Here is a 14,933-nt window from a genome sequence, read left to right as displayed (position 1 = left end):
AGTCCAGCTCGTCCCTGCCTCCCTAACCTGTTCTTCCTCCCACCTATCCCCTCCTCCCACCTCAAGCCGCACCTCCATCTCCTACCGACCAACCTCGTCCCGCCCCCTTGACCTGTCCGTCCTCCCTGGACTGACCTATCCCCTTCCTAACTCCCTACCTACACTCACCTTTACTGGCTCCATCCCCGCCTCTTCGACCTGTTTGTTTCCTCTCCACCTATCCTCTCCTCTATCCCTCTTCTATCCGCCTCCCACTCTCTCCCTATTTATTTCAAAACCCCCTTCCCCTCCCCCTTTTCTGATGAAGGGTCTAGGCCCGAAACGTCAGCCTCTCTGCTCCTATGATGCTGCTTGGCCTGCTGTGTTCATCCAGCCCTGCACCTTGTTGTCTCGGATTCTCCAGCATCTGCAGTTCCTACTATCTCTGACCCTATTATCCTCATCAGCATTCACAACGTATTTGTAAATTTTTTTCTATATTGTTTGGTTTCAAGCCGAGACGTTCGTTAATTCACTGGCTGAATTGATTACTGTTGACTAAAGCAGTTCTCTGACATTCTCCATTATACCTACCAGCTCTTCACAAGTGATCACTGTTAACACAAGTTATGTGTTTGCCTGCCAAATATTCTAGGCCTTCAAATACACCAGCATACTTCTCTCACAATGTCAGTGATTTCATTTTTGACCAGTCATACCAAATAATATGCTCAAGTCCAAAGTCCAGCTGTATTCACTGTTCTAAAAGTTGGTATCGTAGATATTGGATTGTTTTATACAATAACACAAGCTGTAAGGAGAAGCCTGGGAATTACAGACCGATGACAGGTGGGTAAATTGTTGGAGGGGATTCTGAGAGATGGGATTTACGTGCACTTGGAGAGGTATGGACTGATTAGGGATAGTCAGTATGGCTTTTTATGTGGGAAATCATGTCTCTCAAATTTGATTGCATTTTTGAGGATGTAACAACTGAGGGTTGTTTTTCAGACTGGAGGCCTGTGACCAGCAGTGTTCTGCAGGGATCAGTGCTGGATCCACTGTTGTTTGTCATTTATATAAATGAGTTGGATGAGAATTTAGGTGGCATGGTAAGTAAGTTTGTGGATGACACCAAAATTGGTGGTATAGTCAACAGTGAGGAAGATTTCCCAAGATTACAAAGGAATCTTGATCAATTGCGCCAATGAGGTTAATTTGGATAAATGCAATGCATTCCATTTTGGTAAAACCAACAAGGACAAGACTTGTACAGTTAATAGTAGGGCCCTGGGTAGTGTTGGAGAACAGAGACACTTTGGGATTCAGTTATATAGTTCTTTGAAAGGTGCAGCAAAGGTAGACAGAGTGGTTAATGCATTTAGCACACTTGCCTTCATTGCTCAGACAACTGAATACCAGAGTTAGCATGTCATGTTGAGGATTTGCAGGACACTGGTGAGGCCATGTTTGGAGTACTGTGTACAGTTCTGGTCGCCCTACTATAGGAAGAATATTGTTAAATTGGAGAGAGGGTTCAGAAACGATTTGCCAGGACTGGAGGGTTTGAGTTATAAAGAGACACTGGATAAGCTGGGACTTTTTCCACTGGCATGTAGGAGGTTGACCTTAGAGGTTTATAAAATCTTGAGGGGCATAGATAAGGTGAATACCAAAGGTCTTTTCCCTAGGGGAGGATGGGGTTCAAGTCTAGTGGGCATATTTTTAAGGTGAGAGGAGGAAGATTTAAAAGGGATCTGAGGGGCAACCTTTTCACACAGAAGGCGGTTTGTACATGGAATAAACTCAGAGGAAGTAGTAGATTCAGGTAGTAACAACATTTAAAAGACATTTGGATGGGTACACGAATAGGAAAGGTTTAGAGGGATATGGGACAAATGCAGGCAAGTGGGACCAGTTTAGTTTGGGAAACTTGGTCGACATCGACAAATTGGACCGAAGGGTCTGTTTCCATGCCTTATGACTATTTTCTTGTTTCTTGATATTGTGGTCACGTGTATTACCCACTTGAATTAGATCCATTCAATTTTGTACTTAGCACCATAATATCTGAGCTGTATCCAGCTTGAAACAAACAGCTCAGTCATTCATCTTGAAAATCACTGTTCTTCATCTTCCAGGAAAATGAGAAAGAAACATTGCAAATGCTGGAAATATACTGATCAGTTATGCCTCGTAAAAGGGGAAAGGCAGGTGGTGCTAGTTTGTGTACATATCCTTCATCATGTTGAAGGATGAGATAAGCAGTCAATCAAATGCTAAATAAAGAAGCTGTATGTAAAAATCACCAGTGAAATAACAGACATAAAAATGACAAGTGAGACAGGGGAGAAATAAAAAGTGTCTGAAAACCCCAGTGACAATCTATATAAAATAATGGAACTAAAAAGTTCTGCATAACTGATTTATCCAAACAAGCTACTTTTAATGGGAATATGTACTTCTACCCAAATATCATAGCCTGGATTTTAGGGAGGGGCTGTAAAGCAGTAAGAAAGAAGGAGGACAGCACACACAGACCAACACAGTCACCAGTTAAAGGCCTCTTAACACTGGCAACACACTGAGACCTGTCTGACTGGCTTGGCAAAACCCAGGCCCCACTCACCTGGATGGAAGGGCATCCTCATCTACCAGGCACAGACCCAATTCCAGTGATGCTGCTGACACTGCTGAGCAAAATCCAGACCAAGGAATGTAGCATGGTATCTAAAGTTTGATAATAATGTCAGCATACAGCCCAATCACAAAATCTAAACTACTTGGGTTCCAACAGCGTTGGGCTAAAAACAAAGCTTAATGTTTCCCCCTGCCCCACGTAGCCAAATGTCTGTATTGGTACCCGACTTTACACTCAACAAATTACAAGGTTTCTATTCTTTGTCTTCACACCTCTATGTTAAACTAATTTTTATACTCTTACTTGCCTCCAGTTTCATCTTGGTCCAATTAACCAAGCCACCCTCAGAGGTTTCCAACAGCTTCAGGTAGCAAATGAACACCGATAATAATCCAGCTGAGGTCCACTCAAGGAGTAGTATTTCATAATCAGACTTTATTATTTAATGCATTGATAAACATGACTCATGATAATGTCAAAATAAATGACTTCAAAGGAAACCGTAATAAAACCCTGGTATATGAATTGTTCCAGATCCACAATACACCTTATACATTTACCCTGGGATACTGAGCAATGCATAAACAATTTTCAGAGTACCATTTCCAGGTTGTATAAGAATTACATTTTTAATTTGTAAAAAGCAAAAGCCTATCAGTTACTGCAAAACTGAAAATTTCCCATCCCCAATCAATGCTTTGTAATTGCAAACTTTTCTGTTCAGTAAAAAAAGTTTTCTTCCAACTACCCACACACAGAAGTGTATAGGCAGTCCCACAAGTGTTGAATAGAAGAACAATGGGTTCCTGTCTTGTTTAGAATTGTTCCCTGTAAATAAAATTTGCTGTGGTATTGCTTCAACTGTTTTCAAGGCTGCTGTTAGTATTCCAGCACTGCAGTTTCTGGCAAGATCTCATCCCGGAACAGTGGTATGTGTTTCTATCAGGAGCCAGCCTGTGTTGCAATATTATTTGTTTTTCTTACCTGAAGCAAAGGAGAGAAAAAGAATGTTACCATATTCTTAGCAACAAAAATTTCAGCTTGCTTCAGTGGCAGCATAGTCTTCAGAGTTAGAAGGTTGTTGGCTCTACCTCCATGTGAGCAGTGTATTCCACCGAATATTCTTCAAAGTATCATTTTCAGATGCAATGTTTTTAAAAAATCAAGTGCCTGTCCGTAGGTGGATGTAAATGACATGGAAGGTATTTGAAGAACAGTGTTATTTTCCTGTGCCCTCGGTCTACATTTAGTTGATATCACTAAGATGTATCATCTGATCATTTCAACCAGTGAAGTTTAACTCGTAACAGTTTCTGCCTACAAACCAAACTGGCTACCTTTCAAAAGTAATATATCGACCACATAATGTCCTCAGAATTTGTAAAGTGTTATGAAAAGATTGTACACTCTCACTTTTCTTCAATATTGTGAGGAAAGCTTCTGGATTTTCATCTAAACTCTTCACCTAGCTTCTATTCAAACCTTATATTCAAATGTGGAAAACAGGCCTTTCTTACTACATTACTTTCTTTTCAGGCATTAGCAAATCAAGCTTATCAACTGGACGCTTTCAGAACTGCCTGACTCAAACAAAATATTGCATTTAAATACATATCTTACCTTCCAAGGACAGGATATCATTAGAGTCGAGAGGATCTGGTGAAAGTGGGGCCGTCAGAAAAACTCAACATAATGCAGAAAGACTCCATACAAAAAATGGATCAATTCTATTTGAGCACTGCATGTTGTAATATAATGTATTTTATTGTTAACGTAATGTTAAGATTCTGTTGGCTGATTTCTTCATAGAGCATTGAACATAGAACAGTACAGCCCTTCGGCCCACGATGTTGTGCCATCTATTATCCTACTCTAAGATCAAACTACCCTGCATATTACTATCACCCATGTGCCTATCCACGAGTCACTTAAGTGTCTCTAAAATATCTGACTCCACTACCACTGCCGGCAGCGCATTCCACGCACCCACCACACTCTGTGTAAAGAACCTACCTCTGACATCTCCCCTATACCTTCCTCCAATCACCTTAAAATTATGCCCCCTCATAATAGTCATTTCTGCCCTGGGACAAAGTCTCTGACTATCCACTCTATCTATGCCTCTCATCTTGTACACCTCTCATCCTTCTTCACTCCAATGAGAACAGCCCTAGCTCCCTCAACCTTTCCTCATAAGACCTGCCCTCCAGTCCAGGCAGCATCCTGGTAAATCTCCTCTGCACCCTCTCTAAAGCTTCTACATCCTTCCTATAATGAGGCAACCAGAACTGAACACAATATTCCAAGTGTGGTCTAACCAGGGTTTTACAGAATTGTAGCATAACTTGGCAGCTCTTAAACTCAATTCTCCTTTTTTTGTGCTGGGACGTGGGTGTCGCTGGCTGGCCAACATTTCTTGCCTATCCCTAGGTGCCCTTGAGAAGGTGGTGGTGAGCTACCTTCTTGAACTGCTGAGGTCCTCCTGCTGTGGGTTGACCCACAATGCTGTTAGGGAGAGAATTCCAAGATCTTGACCCAGCGACCATGAAGGAACGATGATATATTTCCAAGACAGGATGGTGAGTGGCTTGGAGGGGAACTTTGGAGGTGGTGGTGCTCCCATATATCTGCCACCCTTGTCCTTCTAGATGGCAGTTGTCGTGGGTGTGGAAGGTGCTGTCTGAGGATCTTTGGTGAAGTTCTGCAGTGCATCTTGTAGATAGTACACACTGCTGCTACTGAGCATCGGTGGTGGAGGGAGTGAATGCTTGTGGATGTAGCGCCAATCAAGCAGGCTGCTTTGTCCTGGATAGTGTCAAGCTTCTGGAGTATTGTTGGGGCGGCACTCATCCAGGCAAGTGAGGAGTATTCCATCACACTCCTGACTTGTGCCTTGTAGATGGTGGACAGGCTTTGAGGAGTCAGGAGGTGAGTTACTCACCGCAGTATTCCCAGCTTCTGGCCTGCTCTTGTAGCCACTCAGTTAATGTGGTGAGTCCAGTTGAGTTTCTGCCAATGAAAGCCAACACACCTTATGCCTTCTTAACAACCTAATCAACTTGGGTGCCAACTTTGAGGGATCTATGGACGTGGACCCCAAGATCCCTCTGTTCCACCACACTGCCAAGAATCCTGCCATTAACCCTATATTTTGCATTCCAATTTGACTTTCCAAAATGAATCACTTCACACATTTCCGCGTTGAATTCCACCTGCCACTTCTTTGCCCAGCTCTGTCAATATCCCGCTGCAACCTACAACAGCCCTCCACAACTCCGCCAACCTTGGCGTCATCGGCAAATATTCTCAAGGAAATGCACGACAGAAATGTGGAAGTTGTTTGGGGAGCACTTGTTACGCATTCTGGATAGGTTTGTCCCACTGAGGCAAGGAAGGGATGGTAAAGTGAAGAAACCTTGGATGTCAAGACATGTGGAACATCTAGTCAAGAGGAAGAAGGAAGCTTACTTAAGGTTGAGGAGGCAAGGATCGGCCGGGCCTCTAGAGGGCTAGAAGGTAGCCAGGAAGGAACGGAAGAATGGACTTCATATAATTCATTTATCATTTTCATTTGAATAGATCAGAGGAGAGAGGACAACACTGTTGTTCCATATTAGCCAGGCTTCCCCCCTCTCACTTACTGATGCTTAACTTTATCCACCTCATCACTCTCCTTGCAACTTGCTTTCCAGCCGCATAATAATCTACTATGCCTCCTACTTTAATATTGTCTGCAAAAGTGAGCACTAACTAATCCAGATCCAAATCACAGATGTAAACAATGAACAGAAGAATTTCCAAAGCAAAGCGAGTGGAACACCAGTGCCGACGCAATATACACCACAATGAGTACAGAAGCACGGTCGTTGTGTTACTGGACCAGTAATCTCGATGTCTAGACTAAATATCTGGAGATGCACATTCAAATCAAATTGGGGAATTTGAAACCAAATTGTTAAATAAACCTGGAATTTTCAAAAAAGTTAGTATTAGTGATGGTGAACATGGAACTATCAGATTATCAGACAAATCAATGTCCTTTATGGAAGAAAATCACAGAATTGTTATAGCACAGGAACAGGCCATTCAGACTGCTGTGTCTCAGCTTTCCAGATGAGAAAAACACCTTGTAGCATCCCTCTGCCTTCTCACCGTAACCACGTACATTTGTCTCTTTCAGATAATGATCCAATTGCGTCTTGAATGCCTCGATTAAACATGTCCCCACCACATCTCAGGCAGCACATTGAGGATCTTAACCACTGGCTGTGTTAAAGGTTTATCACGTCACTTCTTTTGCCAAGTAACCTAAAATCCATGCCCTCTTGTTCTTGATTTTTCCCCAAGCTGGAACAGGTTTTCTCTAACTTCTCTGTCCAGATACATTGATGATTTGAATACCTCTACCAAAACTCTGCTCATGCTTCTCCAATGAAAACAGTCCTAACTTCTTAAATATATCTATGTAACTAAGGGTCCTTTTCCCTGGAATCATTCTTAATCTTTTCTGCAGTGTCTCTAATGCCTTCACATCTTCCCTAAAGTGCGGTGCCCAGACCCAAACAAAGCTACCATCTTTAAACTTCTGATGAAAGGTCATTGATCTGAAATCTTAACTTCATTTTTCTCTACAGATACTGCCTGACTTACTGAGCTGCTCCAACTTTTCTTGCATTTATTTCAGATTTCCAGCATCTGCAGTAATTTGCTTTTACTTTTAACCTCTCGACCTGCGTGTGGCTGACTCTTAGGTGCCCTCTGAAGTGCCCTGGCAAGCCACTTAAGTGGAAGGTGGCTCACCACCATCTTCTCAAGGGCAATTAGAAATTACAATAAATGCTAGGTGTTCCAGAGATATCTGCATTTCAGTAAGAGGAGGCTGAATAGATTGGATTATATTCATTGGAATTTAGAAGAATGAGGGGAGATCTTATAGAAACATATAAAATTATGAAGGGAATAGGTAAGATAGAAGCAGGGAGGTTGTTTCCACTGGCGGGCGAAACTAGAACGAGAGGGTATAGCCTCAAAATTAGGGAGACCAGATTTGGGACTGAATTGAGGAGGAACTTCTTCACCCAAAGGCTTGTGAATCTGGAATTCCCTGCCCAGTGAAGTCGTTGAGGCTTCCTCATTGAATGTTTTTACAGCTAAGGTAGATAATTTTTGAATAGTAAAGGAATTAAGGGTTATGGTGAGAGTGTTGCTAAGTGGAACGGAGGTCATGAAAAGATCAGCAGAGCAGGCTTGAAGGGCCAGATGGTCTACTCCTGCTCCTGGTCCTTATGTTCTTAATAATGAATAAAATAAATTCCAAAAACACCAAGATGTTGTCCCTAACTCATATTTGCTGTTTCATCCTTTCCAATCAATCTTTAATACAATCTTTCAGCCTAATTCCATATGTAATAAACCTCTTTAATAATGTCCTAAGTGGTAGCTTGTTCAAATCTTTCATAAGTCTTTGTACACTACATCCATTGCAGTTCCTCATCCAGCATACCTACCACCTCAATAACTTGACCAGGCATGATCTTAATTTCTGAATTTCATACTGGCTGCTTTGAATTACTTTCTCCTCAGGTATTTAGCAGCTTCATGTTTAAAGATCTCAGGCGTCAGACTATCAGGCCTCTCATTACCTCGGTTAGTTGCCCTCCATTTGTAAACGGGGATTACAGTGATCACTCTCCAATCCTCTGGCACATATTCATGCTGAACGATACGATTCATAGAGATTTAATTTCCCGCATTTCATTTGTATCATTTTACGAGTTCCATCAGATGCCAGTATGTTTTCTTAGCTCAACTAATTTAAGTTCCTTTTATGCATTATAAAACCTCTCATCTTGTTCTTAGCCAATTCAGGATTTACCTCCTCCATAATATCCTTGAAGTACTTCACAGAAGTATTTGTTAAGCAACCTAATAAGTTTTATTTATCCTTTCTTCTCAAGGACCCTTTTTCACATTTAACAATTCTTTTTACTGACACAGATGTACAATACCTTGATTTTTGAGGTCACTCTAAACTCTCCCCGAGTCTCTATTTTGCCCTGTTTTCAAGTTTGCAACCTATCCAGTTCAATCATAAACATGGGACCTTCTTGAATATTACTAATTGCATAGTTAATTACATATCGTTACTCTGTATCAATGCAAGCTCCTACTTTTAAGAAATGTGATCCACAATGTGACAGCTCACCTCAGCCATCTCACTACTCGCCTTTCTAAAACCTGCCCTATTTAAATCTAGTGCCCAGTTATCACAACTTTCACTTCCTATTTATACCATAACCCTCATCACATAGTCAATACTTAATACTCATCAACATGCATCTCATTAACTAATGCATTTCACTATTTAAATTTAGACCTGGTCACATTCTTGACTTGTAGAAGTACTAATAAATTACTTAAGGAATATACCATACATGGATTTTAAGAATTCAATTTCTGTCCAACATTTACTCACTCCACTATCAAATCAATGAATCGATAAGTAAGCTTCGCTAGAATAATTTGTTGTGTTGACTCATGTCCTCAGACTATCAACAACTTTCATTTTTTTAAATTTCCTTCTCATAGACAGCAAAGACATACCGTGGGAAGGAGGACCCTAGGAAAGGGCTAAAGTATCCAAGGTTAACCGAGGAAGTTAAGGACTGTATGTCTTTTTCTTTCAATTTGGTACAATATGTACAGTCATATAGCACAGAAACAGACCCCTCGGTCCAACTCGTCCACGCTGACCAGGTTTCCCGAACTAAACTATTCCCACTTGCTGTAACAGCAGAGCATTTATAAATATGTAACAAAAATCAAGGACAGTCAACATAACAACAGAATTGGGAAACTATGACAGACAAATTTATTACAGTTGTTTGAGAAGGTAATAAGCAGGACAGATAATGGGGAACCAGTAGATAACCTTCTGTATTTCCAAAGTGTTCAATAAGGTACCATACATAAGGTTACTTAATAAGAGCCCATGGTGTTGCAGGTAGTGTTTTAGTACGTTGCTGGATACAGTACGTAGGGGGAAGCTGTTCCTGCTCTTAAAAAGAGAAAAGGTATTGGGTGATCATTTGGAAAGAAATGATATGCACCATGGGGAAAGGCAGGAAATTAGAAACAAGATAATAAAATTGGTACAGGCAAGATGGGTTGAACGCCCTCCTTCTGCGCTGTAACAATTTTGAGATTCTGTAATTAACATGGATCAAAGCTTGTCTAAATAACAAAAAACAAAGATGGGATAAAAGTGGCATTTTCAGGATGGCAACCTGTAACTAGTGGAGTGCCACAGGGATCAGTGCTGGGGCCACAATTATTTATAATACATATTAATGACTTGTTTGTGGATGATATAAAAATAGTCAGGAAGGCATGATGACACAAAGAATCTACAGAGAGGTACAACAAGTGAAGTCAGTGGGCAAAAATTTGGCAAGTGAAATGTAATGTGGGAAGTGTGAGATTATGTACTTTGGCAGGAGGAATAGAAGAGCTGAGTATTGCTGCAGCTTGGACGAATTTGGGGGTCCTTGTACATGAATCGTCAAAAGCTTGTGTAGAAGTTCAGCAGGTAATTTGGAAGGCACATGAAATGTTCACTTCTATTTCCAAGGGAATGGAGTATAAAAACAGGGATATCGTGTTAAAACTATACAAGGCACTAAATCAGCCCACACCAGGAATACTGTGAACAGTTTTGATACCCTTACCTGAGGAAAGATATACTGGCAATGCAGGCAGTCCAAAGAATGTTCACTAGATTGATCCCAGGCATGGAAGAATTTCTCAGAGAAGCTGAGTAGGTTGGAACAAAAACAAAGTTGCTGGAAAAGCTTAGCAGGTCTGGCAGCACCTGTGAAGGAAAAAAAGAGTTAACGTTTCGGGTCTGAGGAAGGGTCACCGGACCTGAAACGTTAATTGTATTTTCCTTCACAGATGCTACCAGAGCTGCTGAGCTTTTCCAGTAACTTTGTTTTTGTTCCCGATTTACAGCATCTACAGTTCTTTCAGTTCTTACTGAGTAGGTTGGACTTGTAGTCATTGGAGTTGAGGTTCTTAGGTGACTTGACTGGATTAGTGCAGAAAAGGTTGTTTCCCCCGTTAAGAGAGTCTACAGCTAGAGGACATAATCTCAAAATACGGGGTTAAGACAGAGACAAATAATTTTTCTCTCTCAGCTGGTCATAAATCTGTGGAATTCTTTGCCACAGAGTGCTGTTGAGGCTGGGTTGTTTAGTATATTCGAGGCTGAGATAGACAGATTTCCAATTATTAGGAGAATCAAGGGTTATTGGAGAAGGTAGGAAAGTGGTGTTGAGGATTATCAGACCAGCCATGATCTCACTGAAAGGTAGAGCAGGATCGATGGGCCGAATGGCCTACTTCTAGTCTTATGGAGTATCAGTACTGCAATCCAACTAGTTTACTGATTCCTTTTTTGTATACACGAGTACTCTATAAACCACATATTCCCACCTTTGCTGAAATTGCTACTCCTTCTTATTTTTTTCCCCAGATCCTGTCTCTACTGATACTCTCAGAGTCAATAATAAAGGGGCATGATTTTAAGGTGAAAGGCAGCAGGTTTAGAGGGGATTTGAGGAAATGCTTTTCACCTAGAGAGTGGTGGAAATCTAGAGTGCACTGCCTGGGAGGGTAGTTGAGGTGGAAAATCTCACAACCTTTAAAATGTACTTAGATAAGCACTTGAAATGTCATAACATTCAAGGCTATGGGCCAAGTGCTGGTAACTGGCTCTTGAGTAGATTTAGAGTAGTTTTGTCAGTACATACTCAATGGGCTAAAGGGCCTCTTCTGTACAGTATTCTATGATTCTATAAATTGATCAATTTCTCATGCCTGCCAAGTTTATAACCATGTCCTAATAAAATTACAATATAATTGCTTTCTCATACTCTGAGCACCATAATAAAGGTTCTTTATCTATTTTGTTTGTACATAATGTCACTTCTTTTCCTTTGCATGTTTGTTCAAGCTAAAATTGAATTCCTTTCATTTGTCTTTTCCCTGAAGCCCATTGCAAAGCTCCAATTGATGTTAGTCTAAGATTAAAATGTTCAACAAGTTCAGAATTGAATCAGATGTATTGACCTAATAAACTGTTAGAGATATTTTAATTTTGAAAAATACAGGACACATAAGACAGAAAACTTATTAAATAACGGGGACTTCAGTTATAGGGATAGATTGATGGAACTGTGATTGTTTTTCTTGGAGAAGACTGAAGCGAGATTTGAAAGCAGCACTAAAAGTCATGAAAGATTTTGACAGAATAGATGGAGAGAAACAGCTCTTTTTGATATAAAGGATAAGAACCAGTGGACAGGGATTGGGACTTAATGTGTTATTCTTAGAGGGGGCATGAACACAATGGGTCAAATGGCCACCATCTGTGTTGTAACCAATCCACAATTCCATATGCAAATGTGAAGTACTTATTACTTCACAATTTTTTTAAACTTGCAGCTAAATTAAATCTTCCATTTTTCTGCCTAATTATATTTTTATGTAACACATCTAATTTAGATCATCTGCACTGAAATCTTTGATCATTTGAATTTAAATAATTTACAAAGAAGCATCAAGACATCACTTACTCCCAAACCCCTTCCCATTTATGTCATCCAACAGGTCTAGCTGCCAAGGCACCAAACTCTGAAGCTGCTTCTAAAATGTTCCTCCCTTTCTACCTCCCTCTCTTCCTTCAAAACGTTCCTTAAAATCTACCTCTTCATCTGAGTCTTTGGTCAATCTATCCCAATATTTCCTTGCATGTCTCAGTATTAAATTTTCTTCATAGTGCTCCTATGACCTATTCTGCTAAAGGCATACACAAATGCAAATTCTTGTTTTGTACCCTGCAGTTCATTTCTTACTTATTTCTAGAATTTACCAAGATTCCTTACAGTTAAGAGCTTTACAATTAGCCTTTGGTGTGGAATTTCATCCAACACCTTTTGGAAATGTAGGTACTTCAGCTTAGAGATCTTCTGCATCCAATTGGTCTCTCTTTACTTCAAAGAAGTCAAGGAAGTATGCTCAGCTACAATCTTCCTTTCCGGAAGCCTTGTAGAATACTGCTTGAGGCTAGTTCACACAAGATCACTTCTGATTATTAGAATGGAAGCAAGACTAACGGATCTTCAGTTGTTTTGTGATGGTCTTCTTTTACTTTTGGAAGTGCCAACTTTCAGTCAACCAATAGCTTTCTCATATTCAGTGACAGTTTCAGAATGGTATCAATGTACCAATACCCAAGTCTCTTCCACAGCATTTCAACATTTCAACATTTCAAGATAAGAATATTCTATTCATGGAGACAGGATATAAAGGCTCAGAATAAATCAATCTCATTTATGTAACAGGGCAAACTGAGCCTGTATTCTCCAGAGTTTTAAAGAATGAGTGGAGTTCTCAATGAAACCTAGGGATACACAGGGTAGACGCAGGTAAGATGTTTCCCCTGGAAGTCTAGAACCAGGGAGCACAATTTCAAAATAAGGGGGATGCATTTAGGCCTGAAATGAGATTTTTTTCCACACACAGGGCAGTGATTCTTTGGAATTTTCTATACCAGAGGGCTGTGGGAGCTTAGCTTTTGAGTATATTTAAAATAGAATTTGATAAACATTTGATTATCAATGGCATAAAGGATTATGGGGATAGCGGGAGTAAAAGGCACTGAAGTGTTTGATCAGCCGTGATTGGATTAAATGGCGATGCAGACTCAATGGACGGATTGGCCTATTTCTGGTCCTGGGTAATGACTGGCTTTGTCTAGATTACATCTGTTTAGGGATGGGATGTTGTTCATTGTGAATATTCTGAATGATTGTTTCCACCAGATATTAAGTTCTGGGTTCGTCTTCATTTTCAAACACATCTGTCATTTATTCTTTTCACTTCTTCTCTAATTGTCACCCGTTTGCTTTTACACGTAACACATTTTCGTCATTTCAAATAACTGCAGCAGTTGCACTACTTCTAAATATCTCTATCTTTCTGTTTATTCCTTTAGAAAGTTTTCATATTTATTATTTGCAGTGGACCTATTCTTCTTCCTCCTCAGAATTTGTATACACTATACTTCCTCTTTATTTCATCTTTGTCTTGTTGAGGCTCACGTTTACCTACTTCGACCTTGGTCATTCGAGGATCTTATTTATAATTATGCCCAGCATTATTTATTTAAAGATATTCCATACTCTTACATGAGGTATGGTGATGGATAGAAAGTTGCACATGACGTTAGAAACCGGAAAGGAGAGGTCACCCTGTTGGGAGTTTTCTATAGGCATCCGAAAAGTTCCAGAGATGTAGAGGAAAAGATTGCAAAGATGATTCTGGATAGGAGCGAAAGTAACAGGGTAGTTGTTATGGGGGACTTTAACTTTCCAAATATTGACTGGAAACGCTATAGTTCGAGTACTTTAGATGGGTCAGTTTTTGTCCAATGTGTGCAGGAGGGTTTCCTGACACAGTATGTAGATAGGCCAACAAGAGGCGAGGCCACATTGGATTTGGTACTGGGTAATGAACCAGGCCAGGTGTTAGATTTGGAGGTAGGTGAGCACTTTGGTGATAGTGACCACAATTCGGTTACGTTTACTTTAGCGATGGAAAGGGATAGGTATAAACCGCAGGGCAAGAGTTATAGCTGGGGGAAAGGCAATTATGAGGCAATTAGGCAAGATTTAGGATGCACAGGATGGAGAAGGAAACTGCAGGGGCTGGCACAATTGAAATGTGGAGCTTGTTCAAGGAACAGCTACTGCGTGTCCTTGAGAAGTATGTACCTGTCAGGCAGGGAGGAAGTGGTCGAGCAAGGGAACCGTGGTTTACTAAAGAAGTTGAATCTCTTGTCAAGAGGAAGAAGGAGGCTTATGTAGAGATGAGGCGTGACGGCTCAGTTAGGGCACTAGAGAGTTACAAGTTAGCCAGGAAGGACCTAAAGAGAGAGCTAAGAGGAGCCAGGAGGGGACATGAGAAGTCTTTAGCAGGTAGGATCAAGGAAAACCCTAAAGCTTTCTATAGATATGTCAGGAATAAAAGAATGACTAGAGTAAGACTAGGGCCAGTCAAGGACAGTAGTAGGAAGTTGTGCGCGGAGTCTGAAGAGATAGGAGAGGCGCTAAATGCTTATTTTTCGTCAATATTCACACAGGAAAAAGACAATGTTGTCGAGGAGAATACTGAGATACAGGCTATTAGACTAGACAGGATTGAGGTTCATAAGGAGGAGGTGTTAGCAATTCTGGAAAGTGTGAAAATAGAT

The 14,933-nt window shown here is 40.6% G+C and overlaps 1 protein-coding gene across 1 annotated transcript in view; it reads right to left on the bottom strand.

Moving 5' to 3' along the window:
• Nucleotides 1–3,035: 3,035 nt before the first annotated feature.
• The window catches only part of LOC109922005 (gamma-secretase subunit Aph-1b), a 70,579-nt gene continuing 58,681 nt past the window's right edge, over nucleotides 3,036–14,933 (bottom strand). The window contains exon 7 of the mRNA XM_048599181.1: nucleotides 3,036–3,604. Within this exon, the coding sequence (XP_048455138.1) occupies nucleotides 3,588–3,604 (17 nt within the window). The 3' untranslated portion in view covers nucleotides 3,036–3,587. The remainder of the gene's footprint in view (nucleotides 3,605–14,933) is intronic.

Source organism: Rhincodon typus, chromosome 1, assembly GCF_021869965.1.
Source record: "Rhincodon typus isolate 14 chromosome 1, sRhiTyp1.1, whole genome shotgun sequence".
Classification (NCBI taxonomy): domain Eukaryota; kingdom Metazoa; phylum Chordata; class Chondrichthyes; order Orectolobiformes; family Rhincodontidae; genus Rhincodon; species Rhincodon typus.
This window is presented reverse-complemented; position numbering and strand designations above follow the sequence as displayed.